At 45.1% G+C, this 14,544-nt stretch overlaps 1 protein-coding gene across 4 annotated transcripts in view; it reads right to left on the bottom strand.

Annotated features, from left to right (window-relative positions):
• The window catches only part of LOC105494724 (organic solute carrier partner 1), a 32,295-nt gene that overhangs the window by 11,505 nt on the left and 6,246 nt on the right, over nt 1–14,544 (bottom strand). For 2 of the 4 annotated variants that reach the window (XM_011763451.2, XM_011763453.2), the window contains 4 exons: nt 14,248–14,277; nt 9,291–9,445; nt 2,848–3,015; nt 2,227–2,307 (listed from right to left, as the gene is read on the bottom strand). In XM_011763451.2, the coding sequence (XP_011761753.1) occupies nt 2,227–2,307; nt 2,848–3,015; nt 9,291–9,445; nt 14,248–14,277 (434 nt within the window). The remainder of the gene's footprint in view (nt 1–2,226; nt 2,308–2,847; nt 3,016–9,290; nt 9,446–14,247; nt 14,278–14,544) is intronic. The other 2 variants (XM_011763452.2, XM_011763454.2) reach the window with 1 other exon arrangement.

The raw sequence follows: 14,544 nt of genomic DNA, 5'->3' as shown, positions 1-14,544 counted from the left end.
TGGTCTCACTCTGACACCTGGTCTGAATCATGGATCCACCATGGCTCACTGCAGCCGTCCTCCCATTTCAGCCTCCTGAGTAACTGGGACTATAGACGTGCACCACGATGCCTGGCTAATTTTTGTTTTTGTAGATGGGGTTTTACCATGTTGACCAGGCTTCAGAAATGTGTTTTTATTTTATTTCTATTTCTTTTTTTTTTTTTTTTAGACAGGGTCTCAGCCCAGGCTGGAGCACAGTACCATGATTTTTTTTTTTTTTTTTTTTTTGAGATGGAGTCTTGCTCTGTCGCCCAGGCTAGAGTGCAGTGGCGCGATCTCGGCTCACTGCCACCTCTACCTCCCAGGTTCAAGCGATTCTCCTGCCTTAGCCTCCCGAGTAACTGGGATTACAGACACCTGGCTAATTTTTGTATTTTTAGTAGAGATGGGGTTTCACCGTGTTGGCCAGGCTGGTCTCAAACTCCTGACCACATGATCCACCCACCTCGGCCTCCCAAAGTGCTGGGATAACAGGCATGAGCCACTGCGCCCCGCCTATTAGCATGATCTTGGCTCAGTGCAGCCTTGACCTCTTGGGCTCCCAAATATCTGGGAATACAGACATGCACTACCATGCCCAGTTTATTTTGTATTTTTGGTAGAGAGGGGGTTTGTCAGGTTGCCCAGGCTGGTTTCAAACTCCTGTGCTCAAGTGATCCATCCACCTTGGCCTCCCAAAGTGCTAGGATTACAGGCGTGAGCCACTGTGCCTGGCTAGAAAATGTGTTTTTAAAAGTTATGGTGTAGAACTGCCTGGCTATGTAGGCATGGCAGGAGGAGAGTGGCCCAGTTGGGAAGTGTGGCCCAGTTGGGAAGCATAGCCCACAAGAGTATGACGACCTGAGCCAGGATGGTGGTAATAGGGATGGAGAGGAAGGTGTGCCAGGGCACAGTGGCTCACACCTATAATCCTAGCACTTTGAGAGACTGAGGGAGGAAGATCACTTGAGCCCAAGAGTTAGAGACCAGCCTGGGAAATATAGTAAGACACTGTCTCAAAAAAAAAGGAAATGAGGGTGTAGATATTGACAAGGCTGACTCTATGGGTCTTTTTTCTTTTTTGAGACGGATTCTCCCTCTGTTGCCCAAGCTGGAGTGCAGTGGTGCGATCCTGGCTCACTGCAACCTCCGCCTCCTGGGTTCAAGTAATTCTCCTGCCTCAGCCTCCTGAGTAGCTGGGACTACAGGTGCTTGCCACCATGCCTGGCTCATTTTTATATTTTTAGTAGAGATGGGGTTTTACCATGTTGGCCAGGCTGGTCTCGAACTCCTGACCTCAGGTGATCTGCCCCATCCTCCCAATATGCTGGGATTACAGGCGTGAGCCACTGTGCCCAGCCGACTCTATGGGTCTTAGAAGCAACTGGAGGAAGATCAGGGAAGGGGTATCAAAGGTGACATTCTGGTTCTGAGTCAAGTGAGTGGGAGAATGGTGGTGGTGCCCTCAAAAGAAATGAGAAAGTCAGGGTAGCCCCTGAACTGTGGAGATTAGTTTAGCTACAGACATCAAGTTGTAGACACTGGTGGGCATCCTGGTGGGAAGCTCCAGCAAGGTGCTGGAGATGTGAGTCTGGAGGGCAGGGGTGGGGCCAGGGTAGAGCAGAGGTTAGACTCAGGAGTCACAGGCAGAGGAGCTGGTAGACAAAAGGTGAGGAAGGAGATGCCTAATTAGCAGGAGGTGGCTAGAGACAGGAGGAAGGTTTGGAGACAGGTGGAGGGAGAGGAAGAAGTAAAAGGCATTGAGATGGGAGAGGGAAGGGAAGGGAAGCCCAGGATGGTACAGAGCCATGAAAGACCTGGAAGGGTGAGAGTTCCATGGAGTAGGGGCAGCCTCCTGACAGTGTCAGATGCTGGAGAGGTCAAGGAGGATAAAACTCAAGAAAAGGTTTTGCAGTTGAGATCAGGCTGGTGACTTGAGAGCATATTTCCTCTGGAGAATTAACAGAAGAAACAATATTTCAAAGAAGCTCACAAGATAATCAGAAAATGGCAGCCTCACTGCCTTCCTTGGTCCATTTAAAAACTGCTGAGATGCATTATCAACATCTTTATCATTAGAGGGGCAAACCCTGAGGACATCACTAACTGGGCAAAATCTCCACCCTTGTCTGCCCTGATGACTACCAGCGTTGTTTCCCTGGTACAGCAGCTCCTGAGTTTTCCCAGGGCTGCCCATTGACTTACTCGGATGTGCAGGTCTTGGAAGAAGATGAGGAGCGTCTGCCGGATCAGCTGGAACTCCCCTGCAGAGAGACCACCATATATCTGCCAAAGGCAAGCAGAAAGCAGCTCTTCACTTTCAAAGAGGGATTAGTACGCATAGGCAGGGCAGGTGGGTGCTCAGGGATGGGAGCCACATAGGTAAGGAGAGGACTGGGCTGCTGGGCAGGAAGGGCAGCGGGGAGACCAGCAGTGCTCCCTCTCCACGGTGACAAAGCCTGTTACCCCACACCTGAGCAGGGGTATGCTTCCTCTCTCCCATTCTCCTGGAGAGGCCGGAGAGGCTGTTCCCCAAGATTTAGCAGAACATCCACTACGAACTCCCTTTCAGAAAAGTGAGGAGAAAATGGCTATGCTCTGTATGATTGCTTTTCCAATTGTGAAGGCATCAGTAAGAGGACTTAAGATGATGATCCCTATTATATTACCAAAATGGACACAGAGAGCTTTTCAGAATGTTCTGGGAGAGTGGCAGGCTTTGCCATTCCTCATTCTGTTCTCTCTGTCATATAATCTACCTGTTCTTAACAGAGGGATGAGAAAAAGTACTAGGGCTGAGAGGTGAGACACTGATGGCGCTCTTACTTCTGTCAGCTGCCGGAAAGTCTCGTCCACTTGCTGCAGGATGGTTGGAGAGTCTTGGATGAATCCCTTGATGGTATCTAAATGATTGAAAGTGACCAGCAGCACATCCTTGGGTCGGGGACACAGCAATACTTGATATTTGAAAGCCATGGTCATCAGGTCATAGAGCTGCCAACCCACACACAAGCAAAAGAAATGGGATCATATCAAAATCAGGTGTGAGAATCTCCAAACAGTGATTCAGTCAAGCATTTACTGAAAACCAGCTCTGGGCTTGCCATACAGCTCGGGTGACTGTCTCACTTATCACTCAAACCAAGACACTTCTGAAAGTCAAAGCGGGTGCTTTTAATAATTAAGCCAGGACAACATGAGTAAGCCAGCACATTCCTGGGCAAACCAGGGTTTCTGGTCACTGGATGTGTATTGTTAATGGGATACATAAGAAATAATATTGGCAGCTGTGGAGTCCCAAAGTGAGCACTGGACCTGGAGAAAGAAAATGCAAATTTAAGTACTCCTTTCTTCCTAACTTATTGTATAACCTTGGCCAAGTTTCTTAACTTCTTTGGATCTGAGTTTTCTCATCTGTAAAAAAATACTCTCTAATTTTCCAATGTTGCAGAGGTGCTGAGAGCAATAAATGAGGCAATATGTGTGCAAGTGGCAAGTATAGAGTTCTACAGCTTTCTTTTATTTTTTTATTTTTTTATTTTTTGAGACGGAGTCTCGCTCTGTCGCCCAGGCTGGAGTGCAGTGGCGCGATCTCAGCTCACTGCAAGCTCCGCCTCCTGGGTTTACGCCATTCTCCTGCCTCAGCCTCCCGAGTAGCTGGGACTACAGGCGCCTGCCACCTCAACCGGCTAGTTTTTTGTATTTTTTTTGGTAGAGACGGGGTTTCACCGTGTTAGCCAGGATGGTCTCGATCTCCTGACCTCGTGATCTGCCTGTCTTGGCCTCCCAAAGTGCTGGGATTACAGGCTTGAGCCACCGCACCCAGCCAAGTTCTACAGCTTTCTAAGAATCATTTTAAATGATGAACTATGTGGATATCAACAAGCCATCTCCACATAGTTGTGGTATGAGCATACACGAAAGATCAGAAGGGAGGAACAGTGAGTACCAAAGTGGTGAAGACAGGCTTCGTGGCACAAGTGGCCTTATATAGCCCTCGAGGCAGCTGCAGGATTTCAACTGGCTGAGGGCAGAGGAAAGGCATTTCAGTTGAGGGAAACAGTACATGTGAGGGCCTGGAGGCAGCAATGAGTATGTTATTTTTCTGGGAGAAAGAGGAGAATGGCCAGAGGATAGTTTGTGTTGGGGATGGCAGGTAATAAAGTTGGGTAAGTATGGCAAATAAAGATGGCAACCATAGAAACTGGGGACTGCAGGAATGGGGAGGGAGGGAGGGAGGAAGGGGTCGAGGGTTGAAAAACTAACTATTGGGTACTATGCTGACTACCTGACTGATGGGCTCAGCTGGACCCCAGACCTCAGGATCATGCAATATGCCCACGTAACAAACCTGTGCATGGACCTCCTGAATATAAAATAAAAGCTGAATTATTTAAAACAGAATCAAGTTTTTGGGGAGATACACAATATAATTTAGACTGGCTGTAGTAGAAGTTAGGGGGTTAAAGTTTGCTGAGCTGACATGATCAAAGTGGTGACTGAACGAGATCTGGCAACGATGAGTTGTGAGAGACGGGAGAGACTAGTTAGGGGGAGTAGCTAGCACCTGGTTCCTAAAAGGATTACAATAAATATCTATTGATTGCATGAATGAAAGAAATGTTGTTGGAGTAATCCAGACTTAAGGCCTGGAAAAAAGATAGTGGGAACAGAGAAGTCAGGGAAAGGAAGACCATGTGCTGTTTAGAAGGAAAAGCTGTCAGTAGGTGGTGACTGCCTAGATTTGAGGGATGATGATCAGGGTGGTCCAGAAGGACTGCAGCCTTTTCAGCCTAGTGTGGGTGGGGAGGGATGATGCTATTGATGGAGGAAAGGACATCTGGGGGATGTGGGAGTGGAGGAGCCAAGAGAGAAGATGGACAGTTAACTTAAGGACATGTCTGGGCAGGATTGAAACTATAAACAACTACCATCTGAGTGTCGTGCCAAGCACGTGTATATATATTACCTCATTTGATCCCATTTATTCTTCACAAGAACTCTACGAGGTAGGTATTAGCCCAGTTTAAAAATGAAGAAACTTGCCTAATTTCACATTGCTGGTAAGTGCAGAATGATATTTGACCTCAAGACTATCAGATTCTAAGGCACTTGCCAGGACCCTGCTACACAATCCCATTTCTCCTACATGCAGTCAAACATTTCCACGTAGAAGGTGGCATACAACCAGAATAGCTGGCCAGGAGCGGTGGCTCATGCCTGTCATTCCAGCACTTTGGGAGGCCGAGGCAGGTGGATCACCTGAGGTCAGGAGTTTGAGTCCAGCCTGGCCAACATGGTGAAACCCCATCTCTACTAAAAATACAAAAATTAGCCAGGCGTGGTAGTGTGTGCCTATAATCCCAGCTACTAGGGAGGCTGAGGCAAGAGAATTGCTTGAACCTGGGAGGCAAAGGTTGCAGCAAGCCGAGTTGGTGCCACTGCACTCTAGCCTGGGTGACAGAGTGAGATTCTGTCTCAAAATAAATAAATAAATAAAAATAAAACAACCCCCAGAAAACAGGAATAGCCTGGTGTGTGTGCATGGGGGTTGGGAAAGTATAATACTGGAGATACATATTTGAGACTCTGCCATCATGATCAAACATTAAGTGCTCGTATATAGGAAACCATGCTAGAAATAAAGGATAAAAACAGGTGCAAGAGGAAGGAATGACAGTTCAGAGTAATTCAGTAAATTGGGTCTCACAGCTAGTAACTGGTAGAGCTAAGGCTTAAACTCAGGGTTTTTGATTCTAAGTTCTGTGTCCTTCCTCTGTGGACATTTAAACTTCCTCTTCTTTTCTTTTTTTTATTTTTGACATAGGCGTCTCACTCTGTTACCCAGGCTGGAGTACAGTGGCATGAACACAGTTCACTGAAGCCTCAACCTCCCCTGCTCAAGCTATCCTCCCGTCTCAGCCTCCTGAGTCGCTGGGACTACAGCTGTGTGCCACTGTGCCCAGCTAGTTCTTCCAACTTTTAGTAGAGATGAGGTCTCACTAGGGTTTTTACTAATATGTTAGAAAATATTAGAGATGGTTTTTTGCTATGTTGCCCAGGCTGGTCTTGAACTCCTAGGTTCAAGTGATTCTTCCACCTGTGCCTCTCAAAGTGCTGGGATTACAGGTGTGAGCTACTGTGCTCAGTCTCTAAACTTTTTTAAAGGCAGAGAGAGAAAAGCAAGCAGAACTGAAAAGATAATTAATATTTATTGAACAGCTATATGCCAGGCCTAGGTATGTTCTCATTTAATCCTCCCAATAACTGATGAAGTAGCATTTATTTTCCCCATTTTTTTTTTTTTTTTTTTGAGATGGAGTCTTGCTCTGTAGCCAGGGCTGGAGTGCAGTGGCCAGATCTCAGCTCACTGCAAGCTCCGCCTCCCGGGTTTACGCCATTCTCCTGCCTCAGCCTCCGGAGTAGCTGGGACTACAGGCGCCCGCCACCTCGCCCGGCTAGTTTTTTGTATTTTTAGTAGAGACGGGGTTTCACGGTGTTAGCCAGGATGGTCTCGATCTCCTGACCTCGTGATCCGCCCGTCTCAGCCTCCCAAAGTGCTGGGATTACAGGCTTGAGCCACCGCGCCCGGCCTATTTTCCCCATTTTACAGATGAGAAAATGGAGGCTCAGAGTAAAAGTAACTTTTTTTTTTTTTTTTAGACAGAGTTTCGCTCTTTTTGCCCAGGCTGGAGTGCAATGGCGCGATCTCAGCTCACTGCAACATCCGCCTCCCAGGTTCAAGCAATTCTCCTGCCTCAGCCTCCCAAGTAGCTGGGATTACAGGCGTGTGCTGCCTGGCCCGGCTAATTTTTTGCATTTTTAGTAGAGACGGGGTTTCACCATGTTGGCCAGGATGGTCTCGATCTCTTGACCTCGTGATCTGCCCGCCTCGGCCTCCCAAAATGCTGGGATTACAGGCGTGAGCAGTGGCTGGCCGAATTAAAGTGTGCCTGGCCGAATTCAAGTAACTTTCCAAAGGTAAATGGCAAGAGGTAAGAGGGCACAGTTAAAGGCAGTCTGTCTCCCTGAGTCTTCTAAGTACCAGTAATAAGTGAGTGCTGACTCTGCAAATCTAACTTCCACCATCAGTCACCATGATTTTTAAAATTTTTCTTTCTCTCTCTCTATCTTTTTAGAGACAGGGTCTTGCTATGTTGTCAAGGCTGGTCTTGAACTCCTGGGCTGAAGCGATCCTCCTGCCTTGGCCTCCCAAAGTGCTGGGATTACAGGCATATGCCATTGCACCGACCTTTAAAAATTTTTTTGTAGAGATCTGGTCTTGCTAGGTTGTCCAAGCTGGTGTTAAACTGCTGGCCTCAATCCCGAAGCACTGATATTAGAGCCACAAGACACTGTGCCTGGTAGTTCTTTCGCATGATGGAGGAAGTTGTAAAGGAATTATAATTATATTTTACATTAACTAAAGACCAAACTTTAAAGATTTCATTAGTTTCCCCCTAACATCCTATTTCTGTTCTGAAAAACCATCCAGGACACCACATTCCATTCCACTGTCCTGTGTCCTTGGGCTCCTCTCGGCTGTGAATTTCTCTGACTCTCCTTGATTTTGGTGACCTTGACAGTTTTGAGTACTGGTCATGTATTTTCTAAGCATGACCCACAAACAGTATTCGTGTGATGTTTTTCTTATGGTTAGCCTGGGGTTTGGAGTTTCAGGGAGGAAGACCACAGAGGTGAAGTGCCATTTTCATCACATCATGGCAGGGTACATACTGGCAACGTGACTCATCACTGTGGACGTTACCTTGACCATCTGGTTGGGGTAGTTTATCAAGTTTCTCTACTGTAAAGCTAATTATTTCATCCCTCCTTTCCATACTGGACTCTTTGAAGTGCAGCCCCCACCTAAGGAGGGGGAGTTACACTCTCCCTCCCTGAGGACAGAGTATCTACATAAATCATTTGGAATTTTTCTAAACAGACTTGTCTGTCCTCTGCCATTTATTCATGTGGAATTATTATTATTATTATTATTATTCAGAGGTAGATATATTCTTGAAGGAATTATTATTTAAAAAATCACAGCATTCCAATACTTTGTTTCCCAAAGAAATAGGTATGTTCACATTATGAGTAAAGACTGCTTTTGAACTTGCTCTAAAAAATATCTGGTTTCTACAATGCAGAGCTGAGATTTGTGAAGAATGAGGCAGAATTAAAGTTTTAGGGTTGAGTGCTTTTTAAAAATTTTTTATTTATTTTATTTATTTATTTTTGAGATGAAGTCCTACTCTGTCGCCCAGGCTAGAGTGCAGCAGTGTGATCTCGTCTCACTGTAACCTCCGCCTCCTGAGTTCAAGTGATTCTCCTGCCTCAGCCTCCTGAGTAGCTGGGATTACAGGCGCGTGCCACCACACCCAGCTAATTTTTGTATTTTTAGTAGAGATGGGTTTTCACCATGTTGGCCAGACTGGTCTCAAACTCTTGACATCAAGTGATCCGCCTGTTTTGGCCTCTCAAAGTGCTAGGATTACAGGTGTGAGCCACCACGCCCAGTCAGGGTTGAGTGCTTTTACTGTGTTAAGGCATGTATTCCTGGGGTTCATAAATATGGGCATGAAAGCCAGCACTCTTGTCTGGGTGCAGTGGCTCACACCTGTAATCCTAGCACTTTGGGAGACTGAGGCAGGAGGATTGCTTGAGCCTGGGAGTTCGAGACCAGCCTTGGCAACAAAGTGAGACCCCATCTCTACAAAAATTTAAAAATTAGCCAGTGTGGCTGGGCCAGGAGGCGGAGGTTGTGGTGAGCCGAGATCGTGCCATTGTACTCCAGTCTGGGCAACAAGAGTGAAACTCCATCTCCAAAAAAAAAAAAAAAAAAAATTAGCCAGTGTGTGTGATGGCATGTGCCTGTAGTCCCAGCTACTTGGGAGTCTGAGGCAGGAGAATTGCCTGAGCCTGGGAAATCAAGGCCACAGTGAGCTATGATTGTGCCACTGCACTCCAGCCTGGACAACAGAGTGAGACCCTGTCTCAAAAACAAAACAAAACAAAACAAAACAAATCAAACAAATAAAACCCAGCACTCTCTTTGGGCAGGTGGAACGACATAAACAACAGAGGGGTTGTTGTGGATGATTTCTGAGGTCTTTCCCACTCTGAAACTCAACAACTACTAGTATTTACACATGCCTGTTTCTTGCAAGGAACCACTGCATACATCATCTCACGTGACCCCAGTCTATGATCATCCACAAAAGGTACAAAAAATGCAATCAAGATGACAAAGGCAGCTGTCTGCTCACCTTATCCATGCTGGCCTGGTTCAGTTTCATAATGGAGGCATGAGCCAGGCGCTCATAGACAGTCCTCAGGGCCTTCTTGGAGTAGAGCTCTTGAGGCTTGAATAATTCCTCCATAAACTTTCTATTGAACATGGTGGAGATGATGTCATTCAGAACTGCAGAGACAAGAGAGAACACAGCTGAGCAAAGTACTGAAGCAAGCCTATCCCAAACTGCTCTTTGTGTATGAGTACAGGAGCCGAGCACGTACAGTACAGATTGGGGATGCTGTGTGCTTGGTGAGATCAGCTCCCTGAGGGGACCACACAGGTGTCCCGGTAGAAAGCAGGGCTCTGAGAGTGCTTTATGACACCATTTCAGGGCAGACATAAATGACGACGAGGCACCAATGTGTTGTGCTTCAGAGATTATAAACTCCTTATGTAAATATTATCTCACTTGATGATAAGAGGAATATTTCTTTCTTTAAAAAAGATTACTGGCTGGGTGTGGTGGCTCACGCCTATAATCCCAGAGCTTTGGGAGGCCAAGGCTGGAGGATCACTTGAGGCCAGGAGTTTGAGACCAGCCTGGGCAACACAGTTAGGCCCTGCCTCTACAAAAAATTGAAAGCAATTAGCTGGGTGTGGTGACAGGCCTGGAAGCTGAAGCAGGAGGATCGCTTGAGCCCAGGAATTCAATACTGCAGTGAGCTCTGATTGTGCCACTGTACTCCAACCTAGGCCACATAAGGAGAGCCTGTCTAAAAAATAAAAATAAAAATAAATCTGATTTTTAAAAGCAAATCTAAACATTTTTACTTAAAATTAAATATTATAAAAATGGGGCCAACCATGGTAATTGACTCTGAATAACATCTGATGCAAACAGATAAGTCTGCCCACTGGTTAGAGGTGAAAACACTTGCAGTGTTGCTGTAAGACATGTACTTTGAATAGCACCATTTTTGAATGCCTTAATTTCCACATTTGATCCATAATCTTGATACTACAGTGTAGTGCTATATCTCACACTGCTGTTCAAATGGAAAATTTCCCTCTGGTGAGAAAGAAGTGTACAAACCAAAGTGTCTGTAGTTTTAGGTCTTCATTCATCTAGATATTTTGCACTACTGAATGAAACATCACTAGTTAAGGGCCAGGAAAACCCTCAGGTATGAGAAATAGGAACAGATATGGTTGAACAAGATTATCCTTAATTAAACCAGTTATCCTGGCCTAAATGTGAGCATATGTGGATACCGAGAACATACACTTATAGAAATTCAAATTTGAAAGAAAACTGGGTTACTTAAAATAATTATACAAAATCACTTATTAAACATGAGCAGTTATTATTGAAATATGGAAATTCCTCCTTCTTTTGTTGAACACAAAGGACACTCCAGATGATTGCCTGTGGCCATATCTCTTTAGAGCAGAGGCAAGGGAGAGCAGTGAAATTATTATTTTAGGTACTCTCTACCTGTAAGTAATTGACAGAAGTACGCTGAGGGCTCAGGCCAGCATTTTAAAGCATTTCAACACATTTTATGGGGGAAGGGGGAGCTGAGGGCTGGTTGTACTTAAATGGAAGAGCTACAGAGAGAGGGGAGAGGGGATACATTCCCAACACACAACCCCCCAGTGACACAAATGAACTGACTGTGGCTCCATACAGAAATGCTAAACTCACACTTGACCTTTAGATTTTACTCTAGACTTGATCCTATTACTCAGTGAGGGAGAACCAAATCGATTACCAACACAGGGTGTCCCTGACATCTGACAATTTCAAACCATCCCAGCTTGCCCTTAATGTGCCCTAACGTTTCCCCACCGTGGACAGCTCGGAGAGACATAGAACTCTGTCAGGTTTGCCTCATGCCCGACCACTTCCCTTGGACTGAAACAAGAAAGAACCTGCAATAAACTGGGTTTTCTAACCTTTTTCTTACGATAGCCTACATAAAATGCAGCATTTGCAAGGAAACAGGCACAACTGAAAAGCTATATGTAAGTCCTCAAAACAGAGAATATGAAGAATTTTCCACAGACTTATGTAAGCCAGGGAGGAGGAGTGCCGAAGAAGAATTCAAGTTAAAGCATCACATCAACTCTGGCTAGGTTAATGCTTACAAAGAGCTACTATTCACCTAGGTGCTGAGTCATTTCTCTGGGGTCTTTGAGCCCTTATTAGGAGCTCCGAAAAGAGCTTAGACCCAGATAAATCAGTTCTGGACGAAAGAATACCCCAAGGTGATTGTTAGCTACTCGGGCAAAGTGAAAAGCAAATTGAAGTCTTTCCCTGTGGGAAGTGAAGCGCTCTGGAGCACCATGGCTCCTGGTGCAAGAGCGTGCAGACAGTTCAACTGCTGGGAAGAGCATGCAGACAATTCAACTGCTGGGTTCTGTCCTTGTGGGCAGAACAGTGAGTACAAATGCCCCCAAAGAGGAAATGGCAGTTTAATGGTTGGGCCAGGACACCTAGGACTCCCTCTTCTCGTTTCATTCTTTGGAAATAAGATAGAGGCACACGTTAACGTGTTTTTGTCTTACAATTTGCTTCACCCAGCCCTTGGTTGAGGCAGACCTATTAGGTACCAGACACTGAAATAAACACCACAGGCACAAAGAGGAAGGAGATGTTATCCTGGCCCTAGAGAAGCAGCACATCATCTTTAAGTTACACCTGAGGAATAGTTTTTTTAAAAAAATTAATGTATTTTTTATTTTTTTTCCTTCATCCTAACATCCCCGAATAAATAGTTTTAATCAGACCCACCCATCAGTCTAAGTGTTGGTTTTTGGCATGCAAATGAGTTCTGCATACTTTTCACGAGGCTGGAATATACTAGGAGCCAAATTTCTTTTTTTTTGTTGTTGTTGTTGTTGTTGTTGTTGTTGAGACAGAGTCTCGCTTTGTCGCCCAGACTGGAGTGCAGTGGCCGGATCTCAGCTCACTGCAAGCTCCGCCTCCCGGGTCCACGCCATTCTCCTGCCTCAGCCTCCCCAGTAGCTGGGACTACAGGCGCCCGCCACCTCGCCCGGCTAGTTTTTGTATTTTTTAGTAGAGACGGGGTTTCACCGTGTTAGCCAGGATGGTCTCGATCTCCTGATCTTGTGATCCGCCCGTCTCGGCCTCCCAAAGTGCTGGGATTACAGGCTTGAGCCACCGCACCCGGCCTAGGAGCCAAATTTCATCAGGAAGAGGCTAAGGCAGGGGAGGGAAGGGATCTTTCACAGGAGCTTCAGGAAGTTGGTAAATGGGTTCTCCACATAGCAAGGTTCGTCTTGGGTTCGGATTATGAAGCCAGTTTCTGTTCATTATTTTTGAACACTTATGTTAAAATAAATTTCAATGATTCAATTATGTATATGAAAAGCTCTCAAAATCCACACTTCATATCTGAAATTCTGCCATGCATCAAGGGAAGGATGGGTCAAAAATTGCTCAAGGAGAAGTGTCAAAGGATGGTTGTGAAATATAATAAAAGTGTATCAAGCACTTCAATTGGGCTTTTTTTTGAGCCTGGTCTGATGAAGTAATTATCTTGATGAAAGCAATCAAGTTTTTACCAATTACCTCTGCTCTAAATTGACTTGTTTATGGGAATATGAAATTTGGAGCCAAGAATTTAGAGAGAGGCTAGGAAACCCCTCCCGAATAGTTACCATGTTTGAATCCTTTCTATGTCCCAGGCACTGGGCTTAGAACTTTATATGCACTATCTCATTTAAACTCCAAGACAACTCTGAATTATTATCCTCATTCCTTTTTTTTTTCCCCTGCCAGACCACTTATCGTTTTATATTATCCTCATTCTATTAAAGAGGGAAACTGAATTGGAGAGTTTAAAGTGCAAGGCCACACAGCTGGTGATGGAGCTGAAATTAAAATGAGGTCTGTTTGATCTAATGCCTGTGCTTTTAAATATTATTATTATTATTATTTTTGAAGTGGAGTCTCACTCTGTCGCCCAGGCTGGAGTGCAGTGGCATGATCTCGGCTCACTGCAACTTCTGCCTCCCAGGTTCAAGTGATTCTCCTGCCTCAGCCTCCCAAGTAGCTGGGATTATAAGCGCCCGCCACCACGCCCGACTAATTTTTGTGTTTTTAGTAGAGACGGGGTTTCATCATGTTGGCCAGGCTGGTCTCAAACTCCTGACCTCAAGTGATCCTCCTGCCTCGGATTCCCAAAGTGCTGGGAATCACTTTGGGAATGAGTCACTCACCTGGCCTGTTAAATATATATGTTATCTTCTCAGCATACTTGGTGTGGTGAGAGCATTTAAAATATTGAGGAGGATGGCTGATGATAGGTACACACCACACCCAAATGTCAAATGAAAGAAGGTACCTGAGATATTTAAAGGCTGAGAAAGTCTAAGGCTTTATTCTGAGGAGTTGACAACTTTTTCAGGTTTGCTGCTTATAGTAGGTAAGGGGAAACTGAAGCTTTTGCATGATGAGGCCACACTGCATGCATGATGTCATGCCTTCTGCCCACAGTCCTGGCAGCCATGCAGTTACATGCTTCAATTTTTCTTGGTTGGTCTGTGAGCTTAGGAGAATGGCTCAGGGAGGGTCACTCATGTTGAAGCACAATTCTTTGGTTGCATGACACTTTAACAAAGTTGTTTTAAGGACTATCAAATAGGATGACATACCCAAAAGTATAGCTATTGCCCCAGCTGTCCCTGCAAAGTTTGGAACTGAGAAAAGGAGACAGATCCCTCAGGTACAGTATGGCTTTTTGGTCAGAGTTTGCTTAGTTTCCATCTTACGTGCTGTATTTATTCCTCTTAAGTAAAAGATTCAAATGTATAACCAATATCTCAGCTAAAGACAAACTCATGCCTATTTTCTTACTTTGACTTTGAAATGTTTCAAGCGGTCCCACTTTAAGCCCTGCTGATAAAGGCCTGAGTGAACCTGTGGATGCACACTGAACACATGCAGCCCAGAGATAGCATACCTCGTTTTCTGTCCACCTCTGTCCATTCATCTACATGAAGCATACAAAAAGAAAACACCAGTTCATGAAGCAAGAACATTATTTTCGAGGAGGTTTTAAACACACCAATTCCAATGATCTTATCTATGAAACTTTACTTTTCATGTTGGCATTTAATGTCTACTGTGAACATACTGCCTTCTATTTGAAACCTTTAAAAGGATGATGGATAACAACACATTTCAAAAAAGCCCAAGAAAGGCTATGTCTTATGGAGAGTGGCCTAAGAAGAGAGTAAACGGAGGAGGATTAGTTATC

This window comes from Macaca nemestrina, chromosome 1, assembly GCF_043159975.1.
Source record: "Macaca nemestrina isolate mMacNem1 chromosome 1, mMacNem.hap1, whole genome shotgun sequence".
NCBI classification, from domain to species: Eukaryota; Metazoa; Chordata; class Mammalia; order Primates; family Cercopithecidae; genus Macaca; species Macaca nemestrina.
The sequence above is the reverse complement of the archived record's forward strand: the minus strand, read 5'-3'. Positions and strand labels throughout refer to the sequence as shown.